The sequence below is a fragment of the Mobula birostris genome, chromosome 19 (genome assembly GCF_030028105.1).
Source record: "Mobula birostris isolate sMobBir1 chromosome 19, sMobBir1.hap1, whole genome shotgun sequence".
Taxonomy (NCBI): domain Eukaryota; kingdom Metazoa; phylum Chordata; class Chondrichthyes; order Myliobatiformes; family Myliobatidae; genus Mobula; species Mobula birostris.
The window spans coordinates 52,735,324-52,750,576 of record NC_092388.1 but is presented as its reverse complement, the minus strand read 5'-3'; the positions used below and the strand labels follow the sequence as shown (position 1 = coordinate 52,750,576).

General features: G+C 41.8%; 1 protein-coding gene across 2 annotated transcripts in view; it reads left to right on the top strand.

Annotated features, from left to right (window-relative positions):
* LOC140212598 (N-acetyllactosaminide beta-1,6-N-acetylglucosaminyl-transferase-like) overlaps window positions 1-11,372 on the top strand; it is a 70,239-nt gene extending 58,867 nt beyond the window's left edge. For both annotated transcript variants that reach the window (XM_072283594.1, XM_072283593.1), the window contains one exon: window positions 9,693-11,372. In XM_072283594.1, the coding sequence (XP_072139695.1) occupies window positions 9,693-9,868 (176 nt within the window). In that variant the 3' untranslated portion in view covers window positions 9,869-11,372. The remainder of the gene's footprint in view (window positions 1-9,692) is intronic.
* Window positions 11,373-15,253: the final 3,881 nt, after the last annotated feature.

Here is a 15,253-nt window from a genome sequence, read left to right as displayed (position 1 = left end):
TTTACACATAGAGACCTGTTCAGGTCAGTGACTATGGCTCACAAAGTATCACGAGCACAGTGAACATCTGAACTTGTAGATATACTGTGAAAGTAATGTGTGTGTGCGTGTAAGAGACTAGGCATGCCTGTGTTAATTTGGGGAGGCAGGGCCACCAGTTGTGAAGGGTGGTTACTGACTGTTTGGGGGACGTCAGTTGGGTACATGTCAGGAGTTGTTAAAGGTAGTGCAGATGTCTGAGGAGGTTGCAGTGATTAAAATAAAGGCTCACCACAGAGGGAATGGGAAGGAGGGGGAAGACATCAAGGAGGGCAGCGGAAGAGTAAGAAGAGGCCCGCCGGACCCAATATTACACAACATATTTACGCGCTAAAGATCAAAAGTAACAGCAGGGCAATTCTATAGTCACAATGTATCCACAATGCTTCCTTTGAATTACATATAATTTTCAAACACCTCCTTCACACCCACACCCACACCCAAAATGAATGTTAATCAGTATTGTCTCTCTCTGCAGCTCCAGGAAGACTATTCTTCAGAGTTGCATTTAAAATTCAATTTACCATCGACATTTGGGTCTGAAGACTGGCTGCTGTTTGAAATCAGTATGAAGCATTGTAGATACATGTAGAATTGTCCCGCTGTTACCTTTGATCATTAGCATATAACAATGTCATGTAATATTGGGTCAGGCAGGCTTCTTCTTCCAAGAGTGTCTCGAATGATGAATCAAGACTTCTATATCCACTAGCTTCAGTGTCTCTCCAGTGAATTTGTTCACAGTACTACAGGGGGATCTGATAAAGATCTATAAGATCACGAGGCATGAATAGTTCAGCCATCTTCAAAGTTCAAAATAAATTTATTATCAAAGTACATATACATCACCATAAACTAGCCCAAGATTATTTTCTTGTGGGCATTCACAGTAAATACAAAGAAACACAACAGAATGAATGAAAAACTGCACACAAAGATAGAGAAACAACCAATGTACAAAAGGCAACAAATGGAGCAAATACAACAAGAAATTTCAGAACTACAGTTGTAGAGTCCTTGAAAGTTAGTCCATAGTGAGTGGAATCAGTTCAATTCTTTCACGTGGTGTCAAAATGCCTAACATTGGAGGACATGCATTTAAGGTGAGAGGTGGGAAGTTCAAAAGGGATGCATGGGCCATTTTTGTTTGCAGAGTTGTGGGTGCCAGGCTTGCACTGCAGGGGTGGTGGTGATGGAGGCAGGTACAATAGAAATGTTTGAGCCTCTTCGCTAGACATATGAATATACAAAGAATGAAGGGATGTGATCCATTTGTAGACAAAGGATTAGTTTTATTAGGTGTTACTAGTTTAGTTAATTCAGCACAGCATCATGGGCTGCAAAGCTTGTTCCTGTACTGTAACTGTTCTATGTTCTGTCCTCACTATAGAGAACGTCAGATAGTGTCAAAAGCTGAACCTGAACATCTAGTAGATGCAAAGAAAACAAGCTGGCAGTGGAACTCTGATGACTAAACCACCATGCCAATCTTAAGGGCACTCTAGAATTTCCCAGTAAAATATTTAAAATTTTGTACCAAACTATTGCTGCTGTGTATTCACACGATCTATAGAAACTTGAATTTGTTAAGGACCAAAGTAGCTGGGTGAGGAGACAGAAAGGATAGAGTGCGTACAGTGATGTGAGAGAAAACAGGGAGGAGAACAATGCAGTCTGCTTGCTGTCAGAGGATTTGTTTGTGGCACCTAGAAGATCTGCACAAGCTGTAGAAAGAGTGCACCATCTCGCTAACTACCCACCCACTGGCCCATAAAGTACTTCCTGCCTTATTTCCAATGAATTCTGTCGTTCCCATGCTGGCCTTGTCAGCCACCTCTGGTGCAACAGCACAGGATTGGAATCGGGTCATCCTCCAACGTGAGGACCAGCAGGTCACATGATAATAAACCAGTGGCCATTCAGGCATCCCTCCTGCTGTGACTGTATGCTACCAATACCACAGACTGGTTGGAGGGTATTGTTGTTTATGCTTCCCAGTTTTTAATGGAGAGCATGAATGAGTGATTCATTACCAGGTTTCAGGATTCCTCCATCTTTAGTACTCAAGAATCTGAGTGATTTTGATTTCATTTTGTTTAAAAAGTTGCATTTAGGTTATTTCTTTAAGCAGCAATACAGTGAATGGGTGTGGGGAATAGGGTAATGGTAGGAATACAACATGTATGATGTTTGATTATCTTTCCAGAATATTGATACTACTTTGACCCATTGCAAGAAAATATTCATTAGTTCATTGCATGTGTGACTTGCTGCACATTCGACACGAGCCACTAAAGGTGATGAGAAGTGATTCAGGTTTGGCGTGAGCCACTGAAGGTGATGATGCTCTTGCGTTTGGTTGACTTGACTGAGATGAGAAGTGAGAAAGCCGACAGGGGCTGGGAGCCAATTTTGTGAGCAGTTCTAGTGCATGAGAGAGGAATCAAAGGTCAAGCTTAGGCTGAATAAAAGTATGTCGACAAAAATGACAAGAAGGCAGACAGAACGTGAGCTGTTTGAGGATGATTGACCAAACTTGGAGCAGGCCTTGACCACAAGAGTGTTGGTCATCAGATACATAGAGATCTGGATAGTAAAGGTTTAGAGGAACATGGGCCAAATTATATTGTGAAATTCTTATTTGTTTAATGATTCCATTAAAATCCTTTAAATAAGTTTGTGCAAAAGCAAAATTTGCAACACAAAAGGGAACATGAAGGAGAGAGATGGATTGTTAATGAATCAACTCTCCGCACTGGAAGCAATTTTTGAACATAAGCAATTAGTTATAAAGGAAGGCCCAAAAGCACCCACACTATTATTATAAACATAATAACATGAATTAGGATGAACAATTTGGATGACTTACATTTTCTAGGTCCCTTTGTTTTACAGAATGATATATCTAAACTCTAACTGTAAGGGGCAAAATGCCTTTGTTATAACAGCCATGTTTTTACTTTTGAGGCACAATGATCATGATGCTGACCATGTGGCATATTCAAAGTGCATCTAGAGTGGGTACAGACAAAGTTCACAGGAATGTTGACTGGTCCCCGGGGGACATGAATTATAAAGTGAGACCTGATAGCCTGGGATTATCTTCCCTGGAGTGAAGGAGCTGTGTGGTGACCACTTCGAGGTTTATCAGATTGTGAGGAGCATGGATAGTTAGTCTTTTTTTCCCAAGGTAGGGAAATCTAAAACTAGAGGGCTAAAAGTTAATGGTGAGAATAAAGGTGAGTTAAAGGTAAAAATTTTCAGTTTACATTCTGGGCAACATTTGAATCGACTTGAATTATGAACTGAAATAACAAATATAGGCGATTTCCAAATAATGGTGCATGACAAGGAAATTTCATGGGGATTTTCATGATTAGCAGCCCATAATCCATTAGATGCACTTAAAAGTATTCAGGAAGCAAAATCTTTGTTGTCCAGTGTTATCAAAGTACGTATGCAGAATACAATGCTGAGATTGGTCTTCCCCACAGACAGTCACAAAACAAAGAACCATGGAACCTGTACTAAGAATAAAATGTCAACCCGCCTCCCCCCACGTGCAAAAGAAAACAAATCACGCAAACAGTAACAAAAAAAACGACCAAGAGCATAGGAAATAAAACACAAAATAAAAAGGCATATTCAGTCCAGCTCAGTGCTCGTTATCTGCAGGCGGCCTCGATGCAAAATCGCCCAAACTAGCAACATAAACAGGGACATAAGAACATGAGAAATAGGGGCAGGAGTAGGCCATTTGGCCTGTTGAGCCTGCTCCACCATTTGATAAGATCTTGGCTGATCTGGTCATGGACACATCTCCAGCTACCTGCCTTTTCCCCCATAACCCTTAATTCCCCTACTATGCAAAAATCTATCCAAACTTGTCTTCAATATATTTACTGAGGTAGCCTCCACTGCTTCATTGGGCAGAGAATTCCACAGATTCACCATTCTTTGGGAAAAGCAGTTCCTCCTCATCTCCATCCTAAATTTACTCCCCCAAATCTTGAGGCTATGTCTCCTAGTTCTAGTCTCACCCACCAGTGGAAACGACCTTCCTGTCTCTACCTGGTCCATCTGTTTCATAATTTTATATGCTTATATAAGTTCTTCTCTTATTCTTCTGAATTCCAGCGAGTATAGTCTCTCCTCATAGTCTAACCCCCTCATCTCTGGAATCAACCTGGTGAACCTCCTCTGCACCGCCTCCAAAGCCAGTATATCCTTCCTCAAGTAAGGAAACCAGAACTGCACGCAATACTCCAGGTATGGCCTCACCAGTACCTTGTACATTTGCAGCGTAACTTTCCTGCTCTTAAATTCAATCCCTCTAGCAATGAAGGCCAACATTCCATTTGCCTTCTTGATGGCCTGCTGCACCTGCAAACCAACCTTTTGTGATTCACGAGCACTCCCAAAACCCTCTGCACAGCAGCATGCTCCAATTTTGTACCATTCAAATAATAATCTGCTCTTTAATTTTTCCTTCCAAAGTAGACGACCTCGCATTTAACAACATTGTACTCCATCTGCCAGACGTTGCCCATTCACTTGAATTGAATTGAGTTGATTTTATTTCTTACATCCTTCACATACATGAGGAGTAAAAATCTTTACATTACGTCTCTGTCTAAATGTGCAATGTGCAATCATAGTAATTTATAATAAATAGAACAGTCAATGTAACATAGAGTACACTCAAATCAGCATGAATTAATCAGTCTGATGGCCTGGTGGAAGAAGCTGTCCCAGAGCCTGTTGGTCCTGGCTTTTATGCTGTGGTACCGTTTCCTGGATGGTAGCAGCTGGAATAGATTGTGGTTGGGGTGACTCAGGTCCCCAATGATCCTACGGACCCTTTTTACACACGTGGCCTTGTAAGTGTCCTGAATCATGGAAAATTCACATCTACAGATGTGCTGGGCTGTCCGCACCACTCTCTGCAGAGTCCTGTATGGTTCCCATACCAGGCAGTGATGCAGCCAGTCAGGATGCTCTCAATTGTGCCCCTGTAGAAAGTTCTTAGGGTTTGGGGGGCCATACCAAACTTCTTCAACCATCTGAGGTGAAAGAGGCGCTGTTGTGCCTTTTTCACCACACAGCTGGTGTGTACAGACCACGTGAGGTCCTCAGTGATATGGATGCTGAGGAACTTAAAGCTGTTTACCCTCTCAACCCCAGATCCATTGATGTCAGTAGGGGTTAGCCTGTCTCCATTCCTCCTGTAATCCACAACCAGCTCCCTTCTTTCTGCGACATTGAGGGAGAGGTTGTTATCTTGACACCACTGTGTCAGAGAGATGACTTCTTCCCTGTAGGCCACCTTGTTATTGTCTGAGATAAGACCAATCAATGTAGAGTCGTCGGCAAATTTGATTAGCAGACTGGAGCTGTGGGTGGCAACACAGTCATGGGTATACAGGGAGTAAAGGAGTGCACTTAACCTATCTATATCTCTCTGTATCTTCTGCATAATTTGCTTTTCCACTCAATTTAGTATCATCAGCAAACTTAGATACACTACACTTGGTGCCGTCTTCCAGATCGCTAATGTATATCGTGAACAGTTGCGGGCCCTGCACTGGCCCCTGCGGCACACCACTCACCACTGATTGCCAACAAGAGTAACCCATGTATCCCAACTCTCTGCTTTCCATCAGTTAACTAATTCTCTATCCATGCTAATGCATCACCCCCAACTCTGTGCATCTTTATCTGGAGTGACCAGAAAAACTAGAAACACATCCTACCTGAGTTAGAGTCCACAATCCGCAAACCACGTTGATTGCTCCTGCACCATCCTCTGATAGCATCAAAGGAGAGAGAGAGGTCATTCAAACGTAAGGACCTTCCCTCGGGACCAGCGAGCAAGAGGGAGGGAGAGAGAGACTGTCACACACAGACATGGCTTCCTGACCTCCATGCCTTACGGTTTGGTCACAGCCTTGTGAAAACCTCTCAGAGACGGGGAAGCGTCAGATCACCCAATCAGCCCAAAAACAACACCAGAATGTAGATAGCAGGCTCCAACAGAAGCAGAACTGTACCTGAAATAAAAAGATGACGTAAAAGGAGTTGTTTTACAACCTGTCAATGATGTAGCCTTTGGTAGTGTTGTTTGCTGGCACCATCTTCTTCCGTTAGCAGACATGGTCTAAAAATCTGATGAAGTTATTATGACGCAAAGGACCATTGAATCTGCACTTGCACTCTGTAAAGAATTTCTTTATTGAGTGCATGCAGACTCAATATTATATCACAGATAAGTTCATATCTGTAACTGAAAGATAGAGGGGTCCTCAGTTTATATGCCCTGCATTCTCACTGTAGGCCTACCTGTTCTGTTTTCCCTGGACGTCTTTCCAATACCCTTTGGGAATCATTAATTGTTTTCAACTCTACCAACCTCAGAAGCTAGAGTTTCTGAGTCATTATCATACAGTATTTAGAAAGAGCGTTCTTTTCCCACTTGTGTCTTTCATGTATTCCTGTATCCAGGACTAGCTTTTCTCTGTCCATCCTACCATAAGCTCTCACAATCATGTGCACCTCAATGAAATCTCTTCTCAAATTCCTTTATTCCACTTAGAATAATTGCAACTTCCCCCAACTAAAATATTTTGCCCATGGAACCACTCTGTAAACCTCTGCACCATCTGAAGTACTTCCTAGATTGTAGTGACCAGAACAAGATGCATTACCTAGTTGTGACCTAATCAGTGACTTGTAACATCTGGGGTTTTCTGTTTAGCTCCAAGATGGCTTGCTAACCACTTTTACATTGTGCCATCTTCAAAGTTTAAACACATGAATCTCCAGGCCCCTGTCCCTGCACATTCCTTAGGACAATGCCTTTACATTAGATTTATTTATTACATGTACATCAAAACAGTGAACTGAACCGTTTGCATTAACAACAAACACGCTGCAAGGATGTGCTGGGAGCATCCATTAGGTACTATTACCCACTCCAGTGCCAATGTAGCATGGCCGCAATGTTCAGCAGAACAACATGGAGTCAATATACAATAACAACGGGACAGAACAATAACAGCAAACAAGCCCTTTTCCCACTCTACATTCCACACACACAGCCAGGCTTCCAACTCTAAGACAGGTCACCTCAGAGCCTCCAGTCCTTGGTCCAGGCCCTGGATTCACAGACATCAGGTCAATGACCTCCAGGCTCACTGACCTAAGGGCTGCCCAGGACTCACCAGCCCCAGGTTTCAAATTCTGGACTTGCTGAGTCCCCAGGACTCACTGATCACAGACCTCCGACCTCCATTGTCACAAAGCTGTGGGTTTCGACCACACGACCTACTAGCCTTATGGAATCAATGGGCCTCATTCTCGGGGCCTCAGAGCTCTCTGTCCTCAACACCAATCTTTGGCTCCTTCCTCTAAATCTCCAGGTAGTGTCCTTGACCTCTTACTCCACTCCACCCTAACTTCCTGCTGTGTTCCTCAAAACCATTCCTAAAAACATTCTTCCAAAATGGATCACCTCATGTTTCCAAGTTGTATTTCATCTGTTTAGTTTAGTCAAACACTTCTGCCTTTTTAAAGTTCCATGCTTGTACTCCTCAATTAATTCATTAATGTACGTGTTAATTTTGTTCCTTGATTATTGTTTCTAAAACTTCATTGACTAGTTGTGTTTTATGGAATGAATAATTATAGGGTCACCTTTGCTAAAATGAGGATGCCACATTTGACATTTTTCCATCTTCTCGTACCTCTCCTGAATTGCTGCGAGGTTGGAAGATGACAGCAAGTCCTCTGGCTATCTCAGCCACACTTCCCTTAATAATTTGGGATGTAAGCCATCTGGATCAGGCAACTTATCATAGCCAATCTTTTCAGTGCATCCTCCCTATCAGTTTCCACCCTAGCAGTCCATTACCTCTACCACCTTCTGTTCTAATGTTTTATTATCATCGTCTTACTGAATACCAATATGAAGTACTTGTTCATAGACCTCGCTTAGTTTGTCCTCTACCCTTTGACCTGTTTGGCATAGGTGACCCAACCAAGAGCCAAAGCATAACGCCCTGACTCCAGCTAACGTAGCTCTCCAGGTCATTGAGGCATGCAAGCCTCCAAAGCCTACAACAAGGTTATGGCTCTCTTGGAGGAAAAGGCTCGGAAAAGAGAGAAAAGAGGCAGCGAATCAGAACATTTAACTTTTTCTTTAAATAAGTAAACCATAAAGGACTGATGCGGTGCATTTGTAATGACTTACTTTGTGTCATGTTTGCTTTGTGTTTATGCAGACCAAGGGCTAGGATCATTGCCATTCAGTGCATCTGATGATTTGCTCAAACCTAAACAGAGATGCTATTCAGGGGGACAAAAAGTGCCTCAGATACTAGAAACTGCAATAGTTCCATTTAATGTCAGAGAATGTATACATTATACAACCTGAAATTCTTACTCTTCACAGACATCCACGAAATCAAAAGAAAAAACCCCAAAGGATGAATGACAGACATTAGAATCCCAAATCCTTCTCCCCCATGAATGAGCAGCAGCAAAACATCAACCTCCCCCCCACCTGCCTCAGCAAAAGCATCAGCACCCCCCCACCATCTGTCATTTAAGCAACAGCAAAGCCTTCAAAGAGACCATGACCTAGAGTCCACTAAAAAAAACACTGTTTATCCCAACACTTTGACATCCCACAGGCTCTCTCTCTCTCACTAACAGGGGAGAGAGAGGTATCACTCAGGCCACGGTGAGCGGGGAGACCAACAGCTTTAGCTTAAAATTTAAAAAAAAAGCTGGAGATCTGCCAGCACCTGTAGGAAGAGAAGCAACATTCTTAAAGGAAGTGTTGAATATACCCTTGAATCTTCTCTGTCCTACACTTCCTATAGCAGAGCCTGGAACTGAGTGTGTTTTAGTATCTAAGGTGGTGATACTGAGGATGTTAGTCTGGGAGAAGGCACTGACATTTGTCTATCCTTACACTGAAAATGGAAGATTTTGTGGAGATGACCTTGTTTTATTTTCCACTGCCATATTGCAACTCTTGATTTCTATGTTTAATTGCCTTGAAGTGGTTTGGCATATATGTCTTGCTTGTAGCTTTTGAGCCAATATCCTAGTTTAATACCTGTTGGCAAAACTGCCCCATTGAAATGATCACATCAAGAGAATAGCTTTCAGCTCTGATCTGGCATTCACATAGAGTGGTTAAGTGTATTGCTTTATTTGGGGGCAGTTTCCATTCAGCATACTTAGAAAGAAGCAAGTATGTTAATTAAATTTGCTGTGATACCCAGCATATTTCCTATACCCTCTTCTGTTGTTCAGAATTTTCCTCCAATCTAAGTTTCTTAGGTCCATTATTGTTACACCACAGGATTTGAAATACAAAATGCTGCTGGAGGAGCTCAGCAGGCTGAGTTACTGAACTTTTCATATCAATGGTTTTGTCAACAAATGTATTGTTATGTATTATTATGCTACTTTGGCTTTCATACAAGTGTTGTTTGAGACCAAGGATACAATAATCTTTATAAAATAGGTGTTATTAATAATTAAACTGCATTCTCCTTCTCTTCTCTTGTACCTGAATTGAATAAGATTAACATGGTTGTGAACTTCAGACTGAGTGACATGTGAAACCATTTTGTGTCTTGCAGGTCATTATGCCAGACAGATTTGTATCTATGGACCTGGCGATTTGAAGTGGCTGAATGAAAAAGATGCATTGTTTGCCAACAAGTTCGAACTCCATTCCTATCCACCAACTTTAGAGTGCCTTGAATATAGGATCCTCAACCGCATGCTGAGGCAGTATATCATGCTTCTGCAGTAAGATTTCTGGTGGTGACTAGAAACGAGCAGCAAGTTTCACAATGCATGAGGACAAGGGAAGGATCGTGAGCCTGAGGCATGACCTGGGGTATACTTGATAATTTTTCTTTCTGCTTGAGCATATACATCTATTTAAACGGGATATATTGTCATCAGTGTGGCACTAAAAGTTTTGTATATGCATTTTCTTAAAGAAAAATGCATGAGCATTCTTTTTTACTTGAATATAATAGGTATAACCTATTGCCTACATTCTCAATTCATTTTAATAATGTGGTGTGAAGTCAGGGTGAGGGTGTTGTGTGAACTTAAACATATCCACTTTATGCACTGAAAGGGTTCACAGTCAGTTGCACAAATACTTTGTTGGACTTCCTATGATTACTGAGTATGATCATGATGGTTTACCCCTCCTCCACCCCCACCCCCTATTACTGCTGTTTCATATGTAAACTGATGACTGTTTCTGAACGGTGGGAGTCCAGATCAGAAGCTGTACTTGTTCCACAGCTGGTTGTGTGACACCTTTCACTCTCTGCACCAGGAATAGAAAATACCACATTCCCTTACCTGCTTGCATTTTGAATAAACCCCCTGTGAATTGAAACAGTGTGACTATATGAAGATATTTGAAAATGATACTAAATGACCAGGAAACAAAATAGTTGCATGGAGATATGTGCTGCCTGCAATACTACCAAAAAAAAGGTAAAAGAAGGGCTTTTGCATTCTCAAGTTTTTGTATTTTCAGAGAAGTATTTTCAGTGGCAAGGAGCTGGAAATGAATGCGGGTAGTTTCAAATCATTCAACTGCTGATTAACAAACATGTTATGGGATGGAAGTATCCCACCTGAAGTCTTAAATACTGTATTAATGTCCTCTTCAAGATGTTAGCTGGGCACGGTGTATTTTGTAGGACTTTTATTCTACTGAAGCAAATGATTTTGTTTACTTTGTGCATAAAACAAACTAATACAATTTGAACTTTCAAAAATTATCACTACCTTTTTTTTGCACATACATAGACCATAATAACTACCAATCTATTACAAACAAAATAAATCCAGTTCAGCCATTACAAAAACATGGAATAACAATTAAGGACCAATGTAGTGTATAAAGAAATTGCAATGTATAATTTATGAATCATCTTCTGAAATTTTTGTAATGATTTAACTTAAAAGGAAGTAATCTTTGGTAAGATTCTGCAATACAAAGATATTACAATGTTATTGATTTTAAAAGCCTCTTCCTGTAGATATATTCATAGGGGATTGGATACAATGTTCATAATAAGTTCAGAAATAAAGAATGATCAAGAATTTTAAATGGGCAGTGCATAAGAGTTGTATATTCAATGTTTGTTCATTTTACCAGATCTGTTCTTCAACGAGGTAATATTCAGATTATTCATCTTTGTTTTGATCTGATTCAATCATTTTCACATAGCAAAAGAGACCATGGAAAAAAACTGGGATTGTTTCTTTATGAATAAACTGAGCAACTGAGGAAAACTGCAGATATTCACAATTATTGAGTCAATTCTGAGTACAAGAATAAAACTTGAACCTTCCTCTTTACTTGGTATTTCCATCTGGATTTGATGTTTGGGGAGCTCATTCCATACATGGGTAAAAAGGTTGTAATTAAATCTCTCATCTTTCACCCTAATCCTATGTCCTCTAGATCTGATTCCCCATTCCTGGGAGAAAGACTGTTCATTTACTCTATCAATACTCTCATGATTGTCTACACTTCTACAAGATCAACTCACCTTCTCCAATACTCCAGGGAATAAAATCCCTGCTTACTCAGTCTCTCTCCATAATTCAGTCCCTCAAGTTTGGATAAAATCCTCATAAATGTCCTCAGTGCTTTTTCCAACTTAATGGCTTCTTTCCTATAGCAGGGTGACCAAACATTCCAAATCAAAGTCATTACTACCGGACACCATTTTCATGGTGGTGTTGATTGCCTGAGGAGTGAGAGAAAGATCCTCAAATGTTGGTGCATGGGTTGTAAGATGGTTCCAGTTGGTGATTCAGCTGTTATGATAGGATAGGTATTTAAGCAGGAAGAAAAGTAGAAGCAGAAGAGTGTCAGTGATGGAGGAAAAGCATTTCAGAGGATGGTACAGCCAGTCATGTTAAAGAACTGCAGAAAAATCATGGACAGGGAAAGAGGACTTCTGCTGCCCACATTGCCTCCATTTTCCGTACCCCATTGTTCTGCCGTCGTAATATTGATAGAGTCCCTCTTGTCCTTACCTACATCCCAACAGCCTTCACGTCCAACACATTATCCCCCACAACTCTGCCTTCTCCAAAGGGATCTTACCACTAAACATATCTTTACCTCCCCCGCGCCCCCCCCCCCCCGGCAATTCCCTTGTCCATTCATCCCTCCCCACTAATCTCCCTCCAGGCACTTATCCCTGCAAGTGGAACAAGTGCTACAACTGCCCATACACCACCTCCCTCACCTCCATCCAGGGACCCAAACAGTCCTTCCAGGCGAGGCGACACTTCACCTGTGAATCTGCAGGGGTCGTTTATTGTGTCCGGTGCTCTGGATGCAGCCTCCTCTGCATAAATTGGGGGACCGCTTCGTCGAGCACCATCCACCACAAGCGTGACTTCCTGGTGGCCAAACATTTTAATTCCCATTACTGTTCTGATGCGTCAATCCATGGGCTCCTCTTGTGCCAAGATGAGGCCCCCTTAGGGTGGAATTTCATCTGGGTACCCTCCAACCTGATGGCACAAGTATCAATTCCTCCTTCCAGGAACAAGTTTTCCCATCTTCCTCCATTCCCCACTCTGATCTTTACTTCTTCTCACCTGCCTTTTACTTCTCTACCCCTCCTCCCCTTCTCCTGTTGCCCACTCTCCTCTCCTATCAGATTCTTTCTCCTCCAACCCTTGACCTTTCCCACCTACCTGTCTTCACCCATCACCTTACAGCTATCCTCCTTCCCCTCCCCCACCTTTTTATTCTGGCATCCTCCCCCTCCATCGTCAATCCTGAGGAAGGGTCTCGGCCCAAAACATCGACTGCTGCTTCCTGACCTGCTGATTTCCTCCAATATTTTGTGTGTATTGCTTTGTAATGTGTGGTCCCTATGATTTTCTGGGCTATAATAAAGTTACATGCAGAATAATATGCAGAAAAACACAAAGTACAAAAGATATGCCCAAATTAATCTAAGTTCTTCTCAGACTGTGCTCATGCACAAATATTATGGTTTGCATGACTCATCTCTTCCTCAATGTCATTTCCCAAATTTCTCCACTTCCATTTTTAAAATTGTCAGGTTACAGACATGTAAACTGAGCTTCTGACCACATCTCCAATCTGCAAGGGCACCAGCTACTGTATCCTTTCCTCCCTCAGTATTTCTGCAGCTGAAACCCTTCATTGTGTTCTTGTTACCTCGAGTGTTTGATACTTTTTCACTGTACCTCCTGTCATCTTGAGATCATCAGAGTCTGCTTCCCTTGTTCCAGCCTGTCCCTCTCACTTCCAAGTCCCACAACCATGATCGTTGTTATGGAAATCTAACTCCATACTGATAGGGTAAAAACTTCCTCAGCAGCCTTAATAGATATTCAGTCAATATGACCTCAGCACCACCAGATCTTCAGCTATTTGTCACAATCTGACAGGGGTTGTTAATTCATCCAGTTAGTGACTTTGCTCTTCAGTCATCATTGTTGTGGCTGTCCTTCAAGGTTGAGGATGATGGTCTTCATTCTGTTGATCTACTTATGGGCTCTCAAGTGGCTTATAAGTCCAATCTTGGCTTTGAAAGTTCTTCCACATTCAGGACAGGTAGTTCCAGATGGCAGATCAGGCTTTGGTTGTTGCTGCCTCTTTCCCTTTTCTTCTATTTCTGCACATCTGTTGGCTTCGAAAGTTGCTGTTCCTTTTCGGATGATGGCTTGCCAGAGTTTCCTGTCCTTGGCATTGGCTTCCCAATTGTTGATGTCGATGTTACATTTCTTCATGTTGGCTTTTAAGATGTCTTTGAATCTCTTCTGTTATTCACCTCTTTTACGTTTGCCTTCTTTAAGCTGGTAGTAGAAGATTTGTTTCGGCAGACGTTCGTCTTTCATCCGAACAACATGACCGCTTTATCTTAGTTGGTTCTTGATGATGTAGGCTTCAATGCTTGTTGTTTTTGCTTCATTTAGCACATTGACGTTGGTTCTTCTATCTTTCGAGCCGATATTTAAGATGTTTCAAAGACAGCGTTGGTAGAACTTTTCAAGTGCTTTCAGATGTCCTTGGTATGTTGTCCAGGTTTCTGATGCATACAGGAGCGTTGGGATTACCACTGATTTGTACACTATCATTTTGGTGTCTGTTCGAATGTCACGATCATGAAAGACTCTTGTTCGGAGACGTCCAAAAACTGTTCCAGCGCATTTAAGATGATGTTGGATCTCATCATTAAGGTCAACAATGGAGGAGAGGTGACTTCCAAGATACGGAAAGTGGTTCACGTTTTCCAGGGTTGTTTTGCCAAGTTGAAATGATGGTTCTATCCGATTTGTCTCAATTGGTGACGGTTGATAGATGATCTGAGTCTTCTCGGAATTGATGGTAAGTCCAAGTTTTGTGTATGCACAATTGAAGGCAGTCAGAATCTGTTGTAGGTAGTTTTCTGAAAGAGCTGCAACACTGTTGTCATCTGTGTATTGGAACTCAATGAGGGAACTCATGGATGTCTTCATTTGGATTTGAGAAGGGCAAGATTGAAAAGTCTGCCATCTGTTCTGTAGACAATTTGGATTCCTGTGTTTGTATGTGCGTTAATGCCATCTTTGGCTGCTGTCACTTGCTCTTTCTGCAGTCACTGTACATCCCCACCTTCTCATCCACTCCTCACTGAAACTGGTGTCGGCCAGTTTGCCAAGCCTGCACCACGATGGTCCCACTTACCCATACCCCCACCAATTCTCATGCATTGAGAACCTTTTGTGAGGGGAAATGTCTTGGCTTCTATCCTGAAAGTTTTCATTTGCCCCAACATTTAGGGAAGAGAGTTACAGATTTCCATAAATAGATTGCAGTTAGATCACAAAGTCACATGCTTCCTTTCACGCTAACCTTTCTTGTACAACCCTACCATATGTCTGCAGAAAAGTCCACGTAAGAACCGTCAATTGATACTTGTATTCCTCTGACCTCATAAATTCAACTAGAGCAGCCGCAAGTTGCCCTTCAGTGTTTTGCTGAATCTTCCTGATCAGCTCATGTTTGTCTAGTGTGATTGGTGCTAGCACAAGTTTCTTTTCCTTTGTTTGCAGTTGTAATGCAGGATTGGACACCTGGAACATTCCTCATGAAGACCTGCTATGTATTTCAAACATCTGATGAGCT